The sequence below is a fragment of the Gopherus evgoodei genome, chromosome 5 (assembly GCF_007399415.2).
Source record: "Gopherus evgoodei ecotype Sinaloan lineage chromosome 5, rGopEvg1_v1.p, whole genome shotgun sequence".
Classification (NCBI taxonomy): domain Eukaryota; kingdom Metazoa; phylum Chordata; order Testudines; family Testudinidae; genus Gopherus; species Gopherus evgoodei.
The window spans coordinates 45,012,861-45,031,257 of record NC_044326.1 but is presented as its reverse complement, the minus strand read 5'-3'; the positions used below and the strand labels follow the sequence as shown (position 1 = coordinate 45,031,257).

Here is an 18,397-nt window from a genome sequence, read left to right as displayed (position 1 = left end):
AACAGGGGGCAACATTTTTTTCTTTATTTCAGCATTTAATACACTATACCAGATTTCACAATCCATCCATTTTTGTTTACGTATGTGTCATTCTTCTTTATTTTTCCTCCTAATTCCCCTGCTCAGCACATCAGAGTCTCTGTTTTGATACATTCTAAAGCTAAGGCTTTTGAGGATTCACTGAGCACTAAAGTATCATGTAGCTGTAATTTTATGGAAACTAAGAACTAGGTGAATTAATGTCAATTGTTTTGTCAAGGGAGCAGTGTTCTAGAAATATTAATTTCATTCATCATTCCATGATGTGGGATACTGTATTTTTGGAATTAATTGAACTTATGAAAAAATGACTCTTTAAAGCAGTAGGTGACTTAAAATGGGTCCACTTCCACCTTCAGATGACCTTGGTCTTCCTTTTCTCTACTAAATTCTTCAAGAAAAATTCACCTAATTAAAATGAAAATTAATACCTATAAATCAGTTTTAGTTGCTTTGGGGGTTAAACAGAACAAATAAAACAGTATACATGTCGTCAGACTATGGCCAATGTTCTAGAAAATCCAAACCTACCCAACAGGGATTCTAACAATCACAGCATAAGGCTGGAAGTCAGGACTCCTGGGTTGTCTTCCCCAACTCTGCTAGTGCTTGGTTGCGTGAAAGTTATTTAACTTCCCGTGTCTCAGCATATCCAATAATAAAATGGAATTCTCCCTATTTTACACAGTGCTGTGAGGTGTAAGTACTTGAAAGGTCTTCTATATTATTCTGGAGCTGGCATAGAACCACAACTGATTATTTTCTGCTGCCCATGCACAGCAAGAGAATATGGTCCTACAAGTTAGTTCAGGTAGGACCAACTGTAATTTAGTACACTGAACTTTCTAAAAGAAAAATCAGTTACTAAAATGGCTTATTTCTGAAGCCCTGTCAAAAGACAACTGATGAGGGAGAGCAGTTTTAAAGCCCACTTTGCTCAGAAGCTAATGGCAAAAGTTGCAAATTATACACAACATTTTAAATAAATCCATACCTGGAACAGTAAGTGCAGTGCTAAGTAATATTAGTTTTATAAAATGTGAGTATAAGCAGCATCGTAACTGTTCAATAGCAACCCATTTAGAGGAACTATAAAAGACAATACATTTTCTGTATAAAAAAACAAAGAACCATTATTGTGAGTTTTTGATATCAAATACTTTACATCTGTACCTTTACATAATAATTTAACATTGTGCAGTACTCTACCTGCTTTATAGGAGGAGCGCACTAGAGGACCACTAGCTGTGTAATGAAATCCAAGCTCATTTCCCACTTTTTCCCAGTATTTAAACTTGTCAGGAGTAACATATTCCTCAACCTGGACGGAAAAAAATAATTCTGCTCAGATTGTAATAACATTAATTATATATTACAAAGTTAACAAACTGGAATGCCAACTCTATATTCAGCCAGGATGTGGCAAGATGAAACTCTTAATTACTTTAGGATTTATACATTTCACAATATTCATCAGGCAGGAATTTCTAACATGGAGCCCATAACAGCCCCACACTGATGAGCAGATTAACTGTTGAGAAAAGGCAGGTGGGGAGGAGCAAGAATGGCTACCCAATCTGAGGGGAGTCCTCTTCAAAAATCCATAGCTGGCATATAGTGAGAAGGTGTGTAGATGGCACGAGATATCATTCTGACAAGGGAAGGGGTACATGGTATCAGGAACAGGTCATAGTCTGCTTCCAGTAAATTCAACACATTTATACCTTTAAATGACGTTTTGTTGGTTGCATGTATTGTCCTAAGGTCAAACAGTCCACATCTGCTTCACGTAATACTATAAAAAAGAAAAGTGCCTTCTTAGCAGGTGACAGAATCATGATGTATCATCACTGATTAAAAATCATCTTACCTAAAATGCAGTTCTGAGTGCAAGTCACTCCTTAACTCATTAAATAAGGGATTAAATTCTACCCTCCAATACATAGCATCAGAGGGCATGACTGAAGCACTAAAGAGAAATTGCAGAATTTAGGTATAAATACTTTAGAACAACAAGATACTTAGTAAATAAAAATAAATATATTAAAAACTGATTTCAAGCAGTTTTAGTAAGTCCTTTCACCTTTCACTGTTTTACTATCTCCTTAAGAGTAAATGTGGCTGGTGTGTCTGTCTCTCTGCGGGATCTGACATTTTTCCTGATACTTCATTACACTAGGCTAATTTTGGCATTTTGTTGAAGTACAATTTACAACAAATCTGATAATCTCTTGCCATCCCCAGAGTTTCCACTAGGGAGTTTCTGCCCACACTGAACTGTGAAGATGCAGCTTTTTATTTGATTTTTAAAATTTTTTGTATAGTATTTAAGTTTTTTTTGTTTTTAAAGCGATTGATTTTACTCCTCCCTAGCTTGATCCATCGTGCCTCCAGTATCTCATGCCTAGATGCCTTCCTAAAAACTCACTTCTTGCATGAGGTCTAGAAACCTGATTCTTCTCCTCAGAAGTATTAAAATAGTGAATTTTTTTTTTAAGTGATTGACCTGTGCTAAGTATCACCAGCAAACATTTGCTTCTGGTTGTATCCAATACCCTATCACTTGTCTACATATTACCTGTTTAGACTGTCAGCTTTTGAAGCCTGAATTGTATCTTTTTATTTATTTGTAAAGTACCTATCACACACTTTTCATCATTAATAATACCCCACAATTGAATGCAGGGATGAGAATTCCTTTTCTAGCATTCTGCAGTTTATATTTAATGTCCATATTTCTCAATTTTTGAGCTTTCATTTTCTAGCGGCATTCATTATTTACTTCCTTTTGGGTAAAAATGATGATGATTATTAGTATATCTAGGTCAGACTCTTAATTTGACACAGTCTGCAACACCAACTACACATAAAAAGAAAATACTTCATCTTACTCCACAGTTACAAGAGGACTGATGCTGAAATTATGCATACAATTCTAATGAAGAAAGAATAAACCAAAGGGGAAATTGCCAATATCTTCCACCAGCTCTACTTCCTTGGTGGGATATGCTAGTTTTGATGCCTCAGGAAGCAGATACGCCTTCTCTGCTAAGATATCAATACAGAGTGGAACTAATTTATACCAAACTTGGATTCAGTGAAACTCTTGTCAGCCTACTCCTACCCAGCTGCTGAAAGATGCTATTCAGTGCAACTAGTGTAGTCTTCTCATCCATGGGAGGGTTGAGGAATCAGGTTCTGTATAGCTCCTCCTCCCCTCCCCTTCTCAATGTCTATCCTAGCTATTAGAGCTGGGGGCTGGATTTGCCCCATAGTGAAGTAGAATGAAAAGCCTGAATTGTTTCAATTGTTTCAACATTGTAATTACAGTTGGCATGAACATCTGCTTAGAATAAAATGGTTCTGTGAAGAAACTATTTCACTACTGGTACATTCTAGGGCTGTCGAGAGATTAAAATAATTAACTGTGATTAATCACTCAATTAAAAAATTAATTGCAATTAATCATGTGGTTAAAAAATTAATCATGCAATTACTCGCACAGTTAAGCAAGAATAGAATACCATTTTAAAAAATATTTTGGGATGTTTTCTACATTTTCAAATATATTGATTTCATTTACAACACAATACAAATTGTACAGTGCTCACTTTACATTTATTTTTTATTACAAGTATTTGCACTGTAAAAAAAAAAGAAGTACTGTAGTGCAATCTCTATATCATGAAAATTGAACTAAAAAATGTAGAATTATGTACAAAAAAAATCCTGCATTCAAAAATAAAACAACGTAAAATTTTAGAGCCTGAAAGTCCACTTGGTCCTACTTCTTGGTCAGCCAATTGCTCAAACAAAAAAGATTGTTTACATTTGCAGGAGATAATGTCTCTGTTTCTTGTTTACAATGTCACTTGAAAGTGAGAACAGGTGTTCTCATGGCACTGTTTTAGCCGGTGTTGCAAGATATTGACATGCCAGATGCACTAAAGATTCATATGTCCCTTCATGCTTCAACCACCATTCCATAGGACATGTGTCCATGCTGATGATGGGTTCTGCTCGATAATAATCCAAAGCAGTGCAGACCGAGGCATGTTCATTTTCATCATCTGAGTCAGATGCCATCAGCAGAAGGTTTATTTTCTATATGGTGGTTCGGGTTCTGTAGTTTCTGCATCTGAGTGTTGCTCTTTTAAGACTTCTGAAAACATGCTTCACACCTTGTTCCTCTCAAATTTTGGAAGGCACTTTAGATTTTAAGCCTTGGTTCGAGTGCTGTAGCTATCTTTAGAAATTTCACATTGGTACCTTCTTTGTGTTTTGTCAAATCTACAGTGAAAGTGTTCTTAAAATGAATATGTGCTGGATCATCATCCAAGACTGCTATAACATGAAATATATGGCAGAATGTGGGTAAAATAGAGCAGGGGACATACAATTCTCCCTCAAGGAGTTCAGTCACAAATTTAATTAACATATTATTTTTTTAATAAGCATCATCAGCATGGAAGCATGTCCTCTTGAATGGTTGCTGAAGCATGCAGGGGCATATGAATGTTTAGCATATCTGACATGTAAATACCTTGCAATGCCAGCTACAAAAGTCCCATGCAAATACCCGTTCTCACTTTCTGGTGACATTGTAAATAAAGGGGGCAGTATTATCTCCTGTAAATGTAAACAAACTTGTTTGTCTTTGCAACTGGCTGAACAAGAAGTAGGACTGAGTGGACTTATAGGCTCTAAAGTTTTACAGTGTTTTGTTTTTGAGTTCAGTCACGTAACAAAAAAAAAAAAAAATCGACATTTGTAAATTGCACTTTCACGACAGATATTGCACTACAGTACTTGTATGAGGTGAACTGAAAAATATAATTTCTTCTGTTTATCATTTTTACAGTGCAAATATTTGCAATCAAAAATAATATACTTTGTAATCTGTGTTGTAATTCAAATCAATATTTATGAAAAGGCACAAAAACATCCAAAATATTTAATAAATTTCAATTGGTATTCCATTGTTTAACAGTGTGATTAAAATTGGAATTAATCATGATTAATTTTATTAATCACGATTAATTTTTTTAAGTTAACTGTGTGAGTTAACTATGATTAATCGATAGCCCTCTTAAATTCACATGTCATATAACTCCTGCCACTGAGAGGGAAGAAGAGCAAGATCAGAGCAACCGGATGGGCATATGGGGGTGGTTTGCACACAAGGGAGGTGGGCTAGATCCTGGCTCCAAATATGCTGACACAAACGTGTTTTAGAGGCAGGAGACACTGAATCTTAACTTTGATGCTGCCTGGAAATGCCAAAGCGCAGTTGTAGATGGACAAGCCTGCAGCCTGCCCCTGGGGTGGAGATGGGGGAAATTATATGAATTCATGAATTTCATCCTATACAAGGTTCTACTTACATTATATTAACCTTTATTTTTCTCAAAAATTAGAGGTAAGTGCAAAAGTTCTTATAAGAAGGTACTGCAGCTCAGGGAAGAGGAACAATTAAAATAATCTGTGCATCAAAATCAAAAAAGAATTATTCTGCAAACAAGAAAAAATCATTTATATTAGTTATGAAATAAAAAAGGTACAATGAAATAAATAAAACATTCCATGTACATATCTGAGATCCTGAAATGATTATGAACATTAAATGACATGAAGACTGATCCAGCTCCCACTGAAGTCAATGGAAAGATGCCTATGGTTTTCAATGGCAGCTAGATCAGGCCCTTGCAGCACTCTGATAGTGAAATTATTCCTGTCGATTTGAAAGCGGTATAAACAACAGTTGTGGCAGAGTTTCAGTTTTTAAACTGAACAAAACCTTATTGCATGAAAAAGTTAGAAAACAATTTTTTCAACAGACCAACTTATATGCATGTGCATCCATTTTAGTTATATTGCAATGGTCAAGCTTCAACTATGTTCCAACATGGTAAAGCTTATACATATACTTAAGTTATGCAACTTACATTTCATTGTTGAATATACTTGTTCTTCTGTCTCGCCTAATCCCAGCATAATGGAGGTTTTAGAAATTACATCAGGTTGGACCTTCTTAGCATGCTTCAAAACTTGTAAGGATTGCTTAAAATTGGCCCGAGGATCACGTACTTTCCTTTAAAAATATTCATATTGTTTGGACCATAGGGAAAAAAAACAACACAGAGATGCATGAGATAAGGGACATTGGAAAAATCACAGGTGCAAAACAATGAGGGGGACTGAGATTTTAGCAACTTTCTGAAATATTTGTCAATTCCTGCAAAAACAAAGCTTTCACCTAAAAAGAGTTTCCATTACTTTCTCTTGTGATTGATGCAACCAAAGTGCTGCTGCTCTGTGAGCCCAGCTTTGCAGAAAATTGTCTTCAGCTAACCACTAGGGGCCAGATTGTCAACTCCCGTTCCAACCCCCAGCAGTGCAACGGGAATATAATTGGTTCACAGCTGACCAGTTGAGAATATGCCTAATAGAACTGGAGTAAAGTTGACAGAGCTATTATTAATGCCATTCCCCACCTTACCCTGCCCCCATTTTCACTGTAGGGAAAGTATCCGGAAAGGGAAGAGGCATAATAGGGCACAGAGGGCCAAGGAGTGGGCAGAGGAGAGCTCCACTGTCCTATGAAAATTCTGAGGGGGCATATGGTCCCTAGGGCTGGAACGGCCTGAGAATCAGGGAGCTGGTACTGGGTCTCTGACAGTGGCCCTCCCTGCACTCACTCTTTCCTGTGCTGAGTATATCTTGGTACACGAGGGAATCTGGCCCAAGGAGTAAAAAAAGGCACTGAAGATACTACAGTGGTAGGACATATATAAGTATCTACTTAGGCCCCAATCCTGCAAGCTGTTCTGTGAAGAACCCCACTGTATATTTAGATTGTAAGGTCTTTAGGGCGAGGATGGTCTTTTATCAAGTGTTTGTACAGGTTCTAGTATTGAGGTCCTGATTTTGTAGGGCCAACAAGCTCTACCATAATGCAAAGAAATCAACAATAGTAAAGATTTAACTCTTTTGCTTATGTTAGGGAACAGCCCTGACAGAGCTGTATTTGAAGTCTATATGAAAATTTAGTTGGAGCCACTTAAGAACAGTCTATACTGGGAAGTTTTAGTGTACTTTAAAACTAGGAAGTTTAAACATACATTAAAACTGGTTTGGGCTAATTCAGTTTACACAGTTTGACCAGCAGTGTGGATATGGCCTACCCATATTTAAGCTGAATTTAGACAGTTTAGCTGGAGACTTCAGAGTGTTATATCATCACTCTGAATTTCCAAGTTATTAGGAAAAAAGGCTAATGGCTGGGGGTATGGAGTCATACTTGGAGACCCTCCTGTGTGGTAGAAAAACATTGGTCACTCAAAGAAAATGAGTTGGCTGGCTCCACTTTTTAAGGTCTATAAAGCTTTTAATCTGCTACTTTACAAGATAGATAGCCCTCTGCTGGTCAGAATCATGTACAACACACATGGCTATTGAGGGAAGAGAGCAGAGGGTTCTGGAAGTTTCACTGAGAGGTGTAATATAACTTTTCTATGAAGACAACAGGACCTGGCTACCACTGGTGGCACTGAGACATAATGATGATGGAGAAATGCTGTGGGCTATTTGCCAAAGTGTGATAAATACATCCTCATTTTGAAAACATAATTCCATAGTAATAGGTGCTGACTCCGTGGGTGCTTCAGGTGCTGCTATTATGCAGCCAGTTAGGTTTGAATACATGCTAAAAAAAACATACAGGGACTGGCTTACCCAGTAAATTTGCTTTCCTTCCAAAAAGAGGTCCAATGAGCATATGAAAACGAAAAAAAACTAATTTTGTTTTATTGTAATCACATGCATCTTTCTTGTATACTATCATTCTTATGAAATAAATCTAGCGTGATGTCTGTTAAAATCAGTATTTTTCCTTTCCTGTTTCTTTTATAAGACAAGCTTCTAATTGAAAAATTTACTTCAAAATTTATGGTAGATAGAACTGTATTGTCTACTTTTTAATTTTTAACTTTAGACGCTATTTGATTATAAGGTATGGAGGATTTTTACTGTTTATAAGTGTAAGTGATGTATGTAGTAATGATGAGTTGAGTTAAAGGAACTTATACCTAAGGTTTAATGTTGGTTGATCTAAATATTGCTTTCATAAGAACATTACAGAATATCCTCTAACTATATACATCCTACTATCTGTTTATACACATAGATCACCTTTAATCACCTCTGTAACTCTGGAACAGTTTCCACATTATGGGCATACACGTCTAGTCCTGACAAGGCAACCTTCTCCACTGCTTTAAGGTCCCCTCGAAAATCAGGGGTTAAACATTCTACTAGAATTTCTGAATTTCTGAAAAACAAAGATTGAAAAATAAACATGCTCGTGATATTTCTATTATTGATGCTCAAATAAACTATTTCAATAACATGATACTAAAATATCAAAATATTTTAAAAGAAATCAAAATTCAATATTTTTTAAAACAACTCTAAATCTACGATGTTGATATTTAAATCTACTAAGTAAAGTTAAGTTAGGTAAACATCTAAAACAGTGATGCTCTGAAAATACTTGAGAGTTAGTTTTTACTCAAAACATAGTACAGTAACTCCTCACTTAACAGCCTCCCGCTTAACCTTGTTTCAAAGTTACATCGCTGCTCAATTAGGGAACATGCTCCCTTGTAACGTCGTTTGGCTGCCCGTTCTGTCCATTGCTTGTAAGTTTTTGGGGAAGAACAGAGACTTTACAAGGGATCATTGCACAAGTTCCTCTTCTCCACCTGCTCCCCCTCTCTCCCAGTGCTTCCCCCCTATTTGGCAGCCGCTTCTCCCCCTCCCTCCCAGAAAGTCCTAAGCACAAAGTGCTGGGAGGGAAGGGGAGAGCAGGGAAGCACTGCATCTCCGCTCCTCCCCCTCCCTCCCAGAAAGTTCTAAGTGCGTCTAGGACTTTCTGGGGCTGGGAGGGAAGGAACAGGGATGTGGAGTGCTACAGAGAGAAGGTGGAACGGGGATGGGAAGAGGCGGGCCTGGAGCGGAGCGGGGACGGGAAGAGGCGGGCCTGGAACATCCCCTGAAAAATCAGTGCCTGTTCTTCTCTGGGAAAGTTGCTGCTGCTATGAAGGTGCTTCCTAACATCCTTGCCTGCAGCGGGCTGGGCCTGTGTGAGGTAAGTCGGGGCACTTCTTAATCACAGTACTGTACAGTATATAATGCCTTTTGTCTGCCCCCAAAATTTCCTTGGAACCTAACCCCTCGCATTTATATTAAATCTTATTGGAAATTGGTTTTGTTTAACATTGTTTCACTTAAAGTTGCATTTTTCAGGAACATAACTGCAATGTTAAGTAAGGAGTTACTGTATAGGTGCAACTCTTGCTTTGACTAGTGCACAAAATAATATGAATGTTGCATAAGTTGAACATAACATCAGAACCATTTCTATGGTCTACTGATTCACCAGACTTGCTCAAATTAAGTGCAGGTTACATGTGAATTTCATTTTCTTCATCTTTGCTCCATACTACACTTAGCAAGATTTTTAATAGGATTTGAACCATCTGAGCTTCTGAATGACAGAGGGGACATCTGGCGTAATGGACTGTAAATACTTTGCATTGGTATTTGGGAATCTAATCCAGTCCCCCAACAGCTGGAATTTGGCTACCCCAAGCTGGATGGAGAAGTACTTTGCATCACTATTCAGCAGTGGTTCTCAATCTGCAGCCCAGTCAGCACACAGCTGAGGCCCATGTGACATCCTCAGGGCCATACAGGTAGTATATATATTGTGTGGATTCAGCCCACAAAACAGAGAGCTGCATACATGGCCCATAGTGGTAAATAGGTGCAGAACCACTGCTATACAGAAACACTTTCAGGTAATCAAGGAAGTACCAGTGATAGACTTTGAAGTGAGTCACTCTAGTCCTCATTACAGGGTAAGTATTAAGCAAATGCCCAAGTCAGGCTGCAGGAATTAAATTTACAACCTTCTAACAAAGATGCAAACATGCTACCAAAATGACATCCTGGCACAATGCATAAAGTGGAAAGTAGAAGGTATAAATGGGAAATTATAAAGGTGGAATCAGGGTCACAGAGAGCACCTCTTTGGAAAAATGGCAAAGTTTAGAGGTCAGAGCTGAAAAATAAATCAGATTATCTTTGGAACCCAGTTACAAAGGTTTTTATCTTTTCCCAAACCCATTATTACTGTGCTAGAACCCTATCATTAAAATATAAACATCCACAAAAAAATGGATAGATGTTTCCCACTGCTCTAAATGTGTGGTCCAAAGAAACAGTTTAGTGCTTAATTTTTAAAAGGAATCTCAGATAAACTGAAATTCAGCAGGAGAACATTCCTGCCTATCTATTTAATCTAACAGTGTTACACAAGCGAGGATGAAAAATCCAGGAATGGACATGTGAGCTTTCTGGATAAGGAATGCCATTTATTACATGTTTGTACAGCAAATAGCACCATAGAGCCCAGTCTGCTTTTGGCTTCTAGGCACTACCACAACATAAATGCTGAATAATAATGAATAGTAATAAATTAATAATATACCTTTCCTTCAAGTGTGATACAGTTTTTGCAAAGTGTTCTGCTCCGCCATCTAGAATATCTAGAAACAATGCAATAATTTGGTATTTTTACATTAAAAACAATACTTATGTGTAATTCTGTGTGGCTTTGATGAGTCTAATCTACCCAAAAAAAGGTAAAGCGATTCTAAATTAAAGCTGAAATTCCACCCTTAACTTACTACTTATGCCTAAATTGTACAATAGGTATGCTACCATACCCTTACAATACCCAGGCTAAGTTTGGTTAGTTAGAACAGAGTCAGAACCTTCATTCTAAATTTCCTTGATTATATATGAGTTTACCTTAGCTCTTTAACCTTAGTACAGATCTGTATGGTTTAATTTCTTTTTTTCTCTCACAGAGTAGTTTAAAAAAAAGAAAAATATACGCAAAACGAAATTGTTCCTGCTCTTTTATTGAAAGCCACTGTTAGAAACTATTGGTCTTTCAATGGAATACAAAACCCTCTTTTTCTGATACAGTCTTTCCACCAAGATAGCAACAGCACAAAAGAATCATTACAACCTTAATGGAAAGGTAGCAATATTTTTTTAAAATTAGGTTCTACTCAAATAGACTGAATCAGTTCCATAAGGAACCAACGTTTAACCAATTACATAATTGTATATCTTCTATGTATATTTTGCCTGCATCAGAAGTAGGGGAGTAAGGATTAGTCAGGAAGAGCATTTTGCAATCTCTGAAAAGTTTCTGTCATTCATTCCTTTCATCAATTACATAAAAGTTTAAATCATATACCTCTAATAACCCAAACTGACTGAGGACTCTAAAACTTCTGCATAGTGTACATGAGAGCTTACACTGGAAGACACTACTGACAACATACTAACCATCTCTGTCTACAGATGTCAATACAACATAATCCAATCCCCATTCAGCTATAGCTTTTGCTGTATTGTAGGGTTCATTAAGATCCAATGGAGGTGGATTTTTTGCTGTCTTTACTGAACAAAATCTGCAACCTCTTGTACATGTGTCACCCATCAACTGAAATAAGAAAAGATTATGTTAACTTTATATTTTAAACTTTGTATTGTCCAGTTCAGAAACTACTGAATATGCTACTTCAAAGAATCAATTATTAATAACCGTAGAAGAGAGAGATTTGTTGTGCACATTAGCATAATATACATGGGCCACTGTGCTGGAGATTTTTGTATATCCAAATTTGCTAACAACAGAATACATTTCCTATTGTAAGAAGTGGTAATTGACTTACCATGATAGTTGCTGTGGCAGTAGCATACTCACCCCCTCCCCAGCACTCTCCAATGTTGGGACATCGTGCTTCCTCACACACCTATAATGAAAATTATATTAATAATAATAAATTGCATTTCTATAGCACCTTCCTCCAAAGGAATTTGTCTTCTGAAACAGGTAGTGAAATTCTGAGGAGGAAATTAAATCACAGATAGGTTAAGTGAGTTGCCCCAGTCAGTGGACGAGCTGGGAAGAGAACATATGTCACGTGACACCCAATCTTGTGTCTTAACCCCAACACCATTCATTCTCTGAACTACACATCTTCCTGAAAACTGCTCATCAAAATAAGCGTCAGGGACGGTACTTGGTCCTGCTTGTGGAGGCAGGGGACTGGACTCAATGACCCTGCAAGGTCCCTTCCAGTTCTATGAGATAGGTATATCTCCATATATTTATTTTATAACTGTCAGAATTGCACCTTCTAAACTGCATTAATTATGCACATTTTAGATGTAATAAAAAAGTTCATAAAAAATTCACAAGATCTGTGTGATACATTACAGAACAATCTTTTCCTGAAGAAAAGAATGTTACACTTGTCTTACATCTTCGGTCTCTTTCCATCAGTGGGGAGGCATATTTAATAGAGAACACAAACATTTCTTGAATTTCTTTTCATGTGAATTTATTAATATACAGTCCCAAAAATTATACAAGTGTTTCCACTTAAATTAGACACACTGATAATCTTTTGACTTCTTAGAGGACTTGAGAAACAACAACATATTTAAGATCATTGCAGGGAAAATGTCAAATTTTCTACTGTTTGTTTCTTTCCTTGCTCTCCATGGTGAAATTCACCCCTGTGCAAAAGCAGAGGACAGGCCTATGCATCATATGTTCCCACTTAAGCCACAAAGGCATAAATGATGTATAAGCTCTCTGCTGCTCTTGAGCAAAGAGGTGAATTTCACATCATGAAAACATTGCTTTTTTCCTAGAAGAAAACATGTCAGGCATTAGACTTACAGTATGAAGATTTAAACTTCGCAGTGTACTCTTCAGTTTATTATAGTTCTTTCCTACGGGAATCTCAGTTTTTAGCCATGGAGGAAGTCGCAGCCTGAATAATATCAAGCAAATATAAGGATTAATAAATTACTTACATGTAATCACTTAATTTCATAGATCTACTTTACTCTGTTACAGCCTCTGGGTATGAAAGATTCCTTGAAGCTGGTCATGATTAACAAATGAGCATTAATATATTTCAAAACAGTACCATACATCTCATTTCCATCCTCATTAGCCTGCCACCAAGCTAAGATGGAAGTATCCATAATTATAGGGTTTAAGATCACTAACCTTACTGCCATGCTATATATGGTAATTCAGACATTGGCAATATAATTACACAGCTACTACAAACTCCTAACAAATTCTGAAGGGGTGGCTCATTTTGTTTTTTAACACCTTTTGAATTTAGTCTTCATGAATCTATCTACATACAAAAACAAAAAACCCCAACAATCTATCAAAAACACAAATTGGGCATATTGTTCCAATGATATATATTTATAATTTGTTACTGTTCATGGCACAAGCACTCCAATGCCTTCAAGATATACTGGTGGCTATTTCACCAGAGGTATCATAGCTACTACTGTTCATCTAGAATACTGTTTAAAGTGCATTTTTCAAAGTACACAACCAGTACAGTACGGATAGCTAAAAACTTTTGGTCAGTGCCATAGAATGGGACATATTCTGCCCTTTGTTACACTGGTGGAACTTCCCTGGCCTTCATGGAGTTTCATGGGTGTAAATGACAGCAAACTTTGCAACATAATTTTCTTTACAGGATTAGGGGCCAAGGTTTGATTGCAGACTCTTTATTGTTGGAAATGCATCAGCCAGAAAGAAATCCAGCTTGTTTTTAAGATTTCAAACTCATATTGTGTAGCTGGAAGTTAGAAAAAAAAAATCATCATCTTAAATTGTAAACTGGGCAGAATTGGTCTGGAAATCATTGAGACACTAAACATAAAGCTCCAAAATGTCATCTTTACAGTCACTTTTTCAGATTAGAACCAAATTTTATAGATTAACACCGATTGTCATAATAATAAAAGGGGTTATATAAAAGATGGATACCTGTTATTGTCATTTATTATTTAGTGTACTAAAGCAATTAGCAACTAATGCTGGACAAGTTCCAACACAAGTTCTACAGTTACTATATTAAAGTAGGGCAAAACATATACAAGGGCATATTACATTACTTTTGGATGAAACTTTCAGATATTACCACTGCCTTTACAGAGTGGTGCTGGGCACTACCAATTTACAGGCTCATTACTTGTTAATAAACCACAAACAATTGTGGTGCAACCTGTCTGTAGCATGAATACATTCAGGGCTAGGTTAAAAAAAAAAATCGAACTCACCAAAATCATAAGTGATTTATTTAGTTCTGTGAATCTCCAGTAACATTTTATGAATCAAATAAGTGACTCTTTTCCTAGCTATAATTAAAATAAAGCTATGCAAGTGGAACCATTCACTATTTTTTAGGCCCAAAACACTGAAAATAAAAATAAATTGCCAATGGTGTTTTAGGTATTCAAATTTTTTACTTGTATTCATAACAGTTAATCTTCTCAACTGTGTTGAAATTACTATTAGCTATCGTATTTCCACATGTTGTGCTTAAAGAGTTCATATGGGAAACTAATGCTTTCCCCTCTTCAAAGGACCATTCCTTCCAAAATGGAGTGTGAAGTAGCCATTCCAGTACCACACAACTTGACAAAAATAATGATATACGCAGGTATTTCTGTACAGTAGAATACAAGAGATATCAAGTACTAAACAAAGCATGATACTACATCAGAGTAGAGTGCAATTACTTAAAGCTACAGTTACCTTTCTCCCTTCTGGCGTTTTAAATTGCCTTTATACTCAGCCCACATGCTCTTGTCAGAAAAATCCCCAGATACAAAATCTTGCAAATCAGGTCCATTTTGCAGAAACTCCTTCTTTTCATCTGGCAAAGAACTTGATGCTCTGTACTGGCTAGACACATGGCTTTCACACACCTAAACAGAGCAGAACTGTATTACCCTTTTAATCATAAATGTGCTAATATGTATTGGATAACTGATGGTATGCATCTCTGAGAGCTGATAGGGCTTGTATTAGCTTCATACAGAAGCCAAAAAGTTAACAATTTACAGGCCTTATAAAAGTTGTATAGAATGACTGTGAAAGGTTTATTTTTTACCTGTTAATTTAAAGCCAAGTTCCATCCTTGGAAGTTTGTGCTCAGCTCTCATTGATTTCAATGGGAGCTATGAACACACATCCAATGGCAGAATTTTGGCTCTTGTTTTCAAGTAGAATAATATGCAAATATAGACATAGGCAATCAGCAGATGGAGATTGGAAAATAACATTTTCTGATCACAGTAGCTAGAAAGGGGACAGAGGCAGCAAAGCCTGTAAGTTTCAAAAAGTGAAAATCAAAACAAGGGAAGAAGCTGGACACTTAAATGTGAACAAAGCAATAAGCTTAAATTATTGTATGGCTTGGTTAAGCACATACTAGAGCAAAAAGTGTACAACACATGCAAGTATAATCTTCAAACACTTGCAAATAGGAGAGAACTCCAACACCACTATAGCAACAGGGCAGGATGGCGCTGGCACATTCTTAGAAATGGAGTAACTAAAATTTAGAAGCATTCAAATATACCAGCAGTAACCAGTATAGAAAAAGCAGAGTGATTTAAAACAAGAGCATAATAAATTACCATATAAAAGATACATCTTCCAAAGAAAGCACCCATAGTAACCTGCACATCAAAGTCAGTAGTGACATGGGAAAGCACGTAGTTTTTTTAAGTTGGTGGCCTTAGAGTTCAAAGAGAAAAAATCTCCTTTTTAGGCCTAAAAATTGGAAACTGCCATTGTTCAGTGAGTTCTGACAGCTAAGGGGGAATGGGAGATTCTTAACATGTAGCCAAGCAAGCCTCTAGGTGATGCAGTTGGAATGTCTCAGCCACCTCGCCATAAAAGTCTTAAAAACTCTCAAATTCTTCTGGTGACCCACTGTATAGGGCAGATTGTTTGATCTGTGCCACAGTGGCCTTGTTGGAATAATAATCCTTTCGGCTTCCATGCATGCAAGATAGACCGGAAGGAATGCAAAGTACCACAAGATCTTACCTCAACGCTAATTAATATGGGTTTGGGTATAAATATTGTCATATTGATTAAAAACTAACTGAAGGACTGCAAACAAAAGGTGAAAATGAGCATGATCAAGTAGTGGGGGAAATGTCTAGTCTAGTGAGAAACTACAGGGTTTGTTGCTAGGATCCAGTGTTATTTAATAGCATCTGGAAGAGGAGATAAATAGCATCAATGAACAGGGCTCAAACTGTGCTAAGTCAGAAACCCAGTGGTTTGGGATTTTCTTTTTTTTTTTTTTTGAGTTTGCCCTCTTGTCATCCAGAATCTTAATTTCCATTTAAAAAATTGGTAGCTTTTATGGTTCTGGAGAAAACCCTGCAAACATAAAATGAGTGATGTAAACCAATGGAACAATATCTGCCTGAGTCTGCCGGAAACATAAAACAATAGTTCAGAGTGGTCTGAACTGCCCCATTAATCCTAATGCCCAATGATGAGCAGCCCATTTGTTCAATGATGATAATGTAAATATCGACATTGTGAACCTTCACTGTTATCAAAACATATAAGAAAAGCAAAGGTGAATGACAGATCAATACAATCTATTGTGAGTGGTACCTCATTTTGGAGACACAAATGAACAGCATTTGGGAGGTACCATCATTTTCCCCTCCCAATCTGTCTTGTAGAGCCAAAAGGCTCAATAGAAAGAACAGATCTTAGGGATCTAAGCTGTTTATACTACAGAGACTATACTAGTATAGCAATGATGGCATAGATATGAGGACATAACCCTGTAATGCAGATGCAGCCTACACTGGTAGAAGGGTTTCTTCCATTGGTGTAGGAACACCACCAACCTAAATGAAGTTGGTTAAATCAATAGAAGCACTTTTCCATTTACATAGCTGCATCTTCAATGGAGTTAGTTAGAGCTGTGATTTTCTAACACTCCTGACTGACACAGCTATGCTGACCTAACGTTTAATTGCATGCTAAGCCCCAGCCTCACCAAGAGGGCCAATACTATAGAGCTAGTCCCTCAATTCTTCCTGTCCCAAAGCAGCTGGGGCCATCTCTGCTGTGTTGATGGTCATAGGGTTTCCTTCATGGCTCTAGTAGCTGCTGCTTCTTCTTCTGCTGGAGGACTGACTGAAGACACAAGCAAACATAACTCCATCAGTTACACTCAGATCATATTTTTGAGCTTTCTTTTGCAACCATGTAAGCTAGAAATGTAATTCTAATGAATGCTTAGATTCAGACATCATTATATAACTCTGCGATCCTGGGCCAGAGGCACAAGCTTATTATGCATACAGTGTGTTGGAACTCCTGCAGAAGAGCCGGGCTCAAGGGACTCAAAAGAGCCTGCAACAATCATATTTTGAACACTTGTTGTGAGAAGCGTCTCATTCTGTCATCTCAAGTGACCAGAGTTCAGCTGTGGGTACAGCTTGGGAGAGTCCTGCCACTACCACCAGCCCTTCCTCCCCACAACTTGAGCCCTGTACAGAGGGCACTAAACTGGGAGATCTCACAAACATCAGGGAGGACACAGAAGAAACACAAAGGGATCTATGGAGTAGTGTAGTAGCCAGTGGGTCCCAGGGTACTAGAGAGACAAGGTGAGTAAGGTAATATCTTTTAGTGGACCGATCTATTCGGACTAAAATCACAGCTAAAACAGAAATGAGATTCAGCCTGGAAAAACGCAGAACACGCACACTCAGGGAAACAGCCACCCAACGGGGGAGCGAAGCCTGCAAGCAGGGAGTGGCCCCGGACAACAACTGAGACGCGGGTTACTGGCCAGGGGCTGCTGCAGCCAACAGGCCAAGACGCCCTGGGGCTGCGTGTGCTGCACCCCGAGGCAGGAGGCGGCCGGGGACTGCCCGGCTCCGTCTGTCCGGGGCCGCAGGGCAGAGCCGAGCACTGGCCGCCGAGGGTCGAGCCCCGGACCCGGTGACACACAGAGCCGGGCCGCGGCGGGGGCAGCTCACCCGGAGGGGCCCAGCGACCCAGCGCAGGGGGAAGACCCCAGCCCAGCCGGTGGGCAGGAGCCGCCTGGCGAGCGGGACCGGGACAGGCCGCCCCTCTCGTTCACTCACCCGCCTCTGGGGCCCCAGCACCAGCCGCCTCAGGCTCGTCGTGGCGGCGGCTCCACAGCAGCGGCCGCGCTGGAGCAGCGCCATGGCCACCGCCGGCTGCTCTGTCCCTCACCGAGCCCGGAGGACGAATCCCGATCGGTCAGATCGGTACTCATCTGAGCTGCCTGGCCCCATTCCCCTCTTGCTCCGGCCTTAGTGCGCTCAGCCGTTGATTGCTCCCGCCTCAGAGCCGGGTGGCCGAGCGTGATGACGT

At 38.5% G+C, this 18,397-nt stretch overlaps 1 protein-coding gene across 2 annotated transcripts; it reads right to left on the bottom strand.

Annotated features, from left to right (window-relative positions):
* On the bottom strand, positions 1-18,312 carry LIAS (lipoic acid synthetase). 2 transcript variants are annotated; one of them, XM_030563146.1, is made up of 11 exons: positions 18,145-18,312; positions 14,765-14,937; positions 12,869-12,962; positions 11,853-11,933; positions 11,464-11,620; positions 10,592-10,649; positions 8,240-8,368; positions 5,985-6,130; positions 1,764-1,834; positions 1,249-1,360; positions 1-447 (listed from the first exon to the last, which is right to left on the bottom strand). In XM_030563146.1, the coding sequence occupies exons 1-11, from the start codon at positions 18,226-18,228 to the stop codon at positions 395-397; spliced, it is 1,158 nt and encodes a 385-aa protein (XP_030419006.1). In that variant the 5' UTR covers positions 18,229-18,312; the 3' UTR covers positions 1-394. The 2 variants fall into 2 exon arrangements, with proteins under 2 accessions (XP_030419006.1, XP_030419007.1); XM_030563147.1 differs by lacking the exon at positions 18,145-18,312 and adding an exon at positions 17,046-17,179.
* Between the last annotated feature and the right edge of the window lie 85 nt (positions 18,313-18,397).

Bases quoted from the DNA above. Each gene is read 5' to 3' on its own strand.
- LIAS (XM_030563146.1), bottom strand. From the start codon at position 18,228: ATGGCGCTGCTCCAGCGCGGCCGCTGCTGTGGAGCCGCCGCCACGACG. The intron at 11,621-11,852 runs GTAAGTCAATTA...TTCTTATTTCAG, and splicing joins CTGCCACAGCAACTATCATG to TTGATGGGTGACACATGTAC. The intron at 6,131-8,239 runs GTGATTAAAGGT...ATATTTTTAAAG, and splicing joins ACTGTTCCAGAGTTACAGAG to GAAAGTACGTGATCCTCGGG.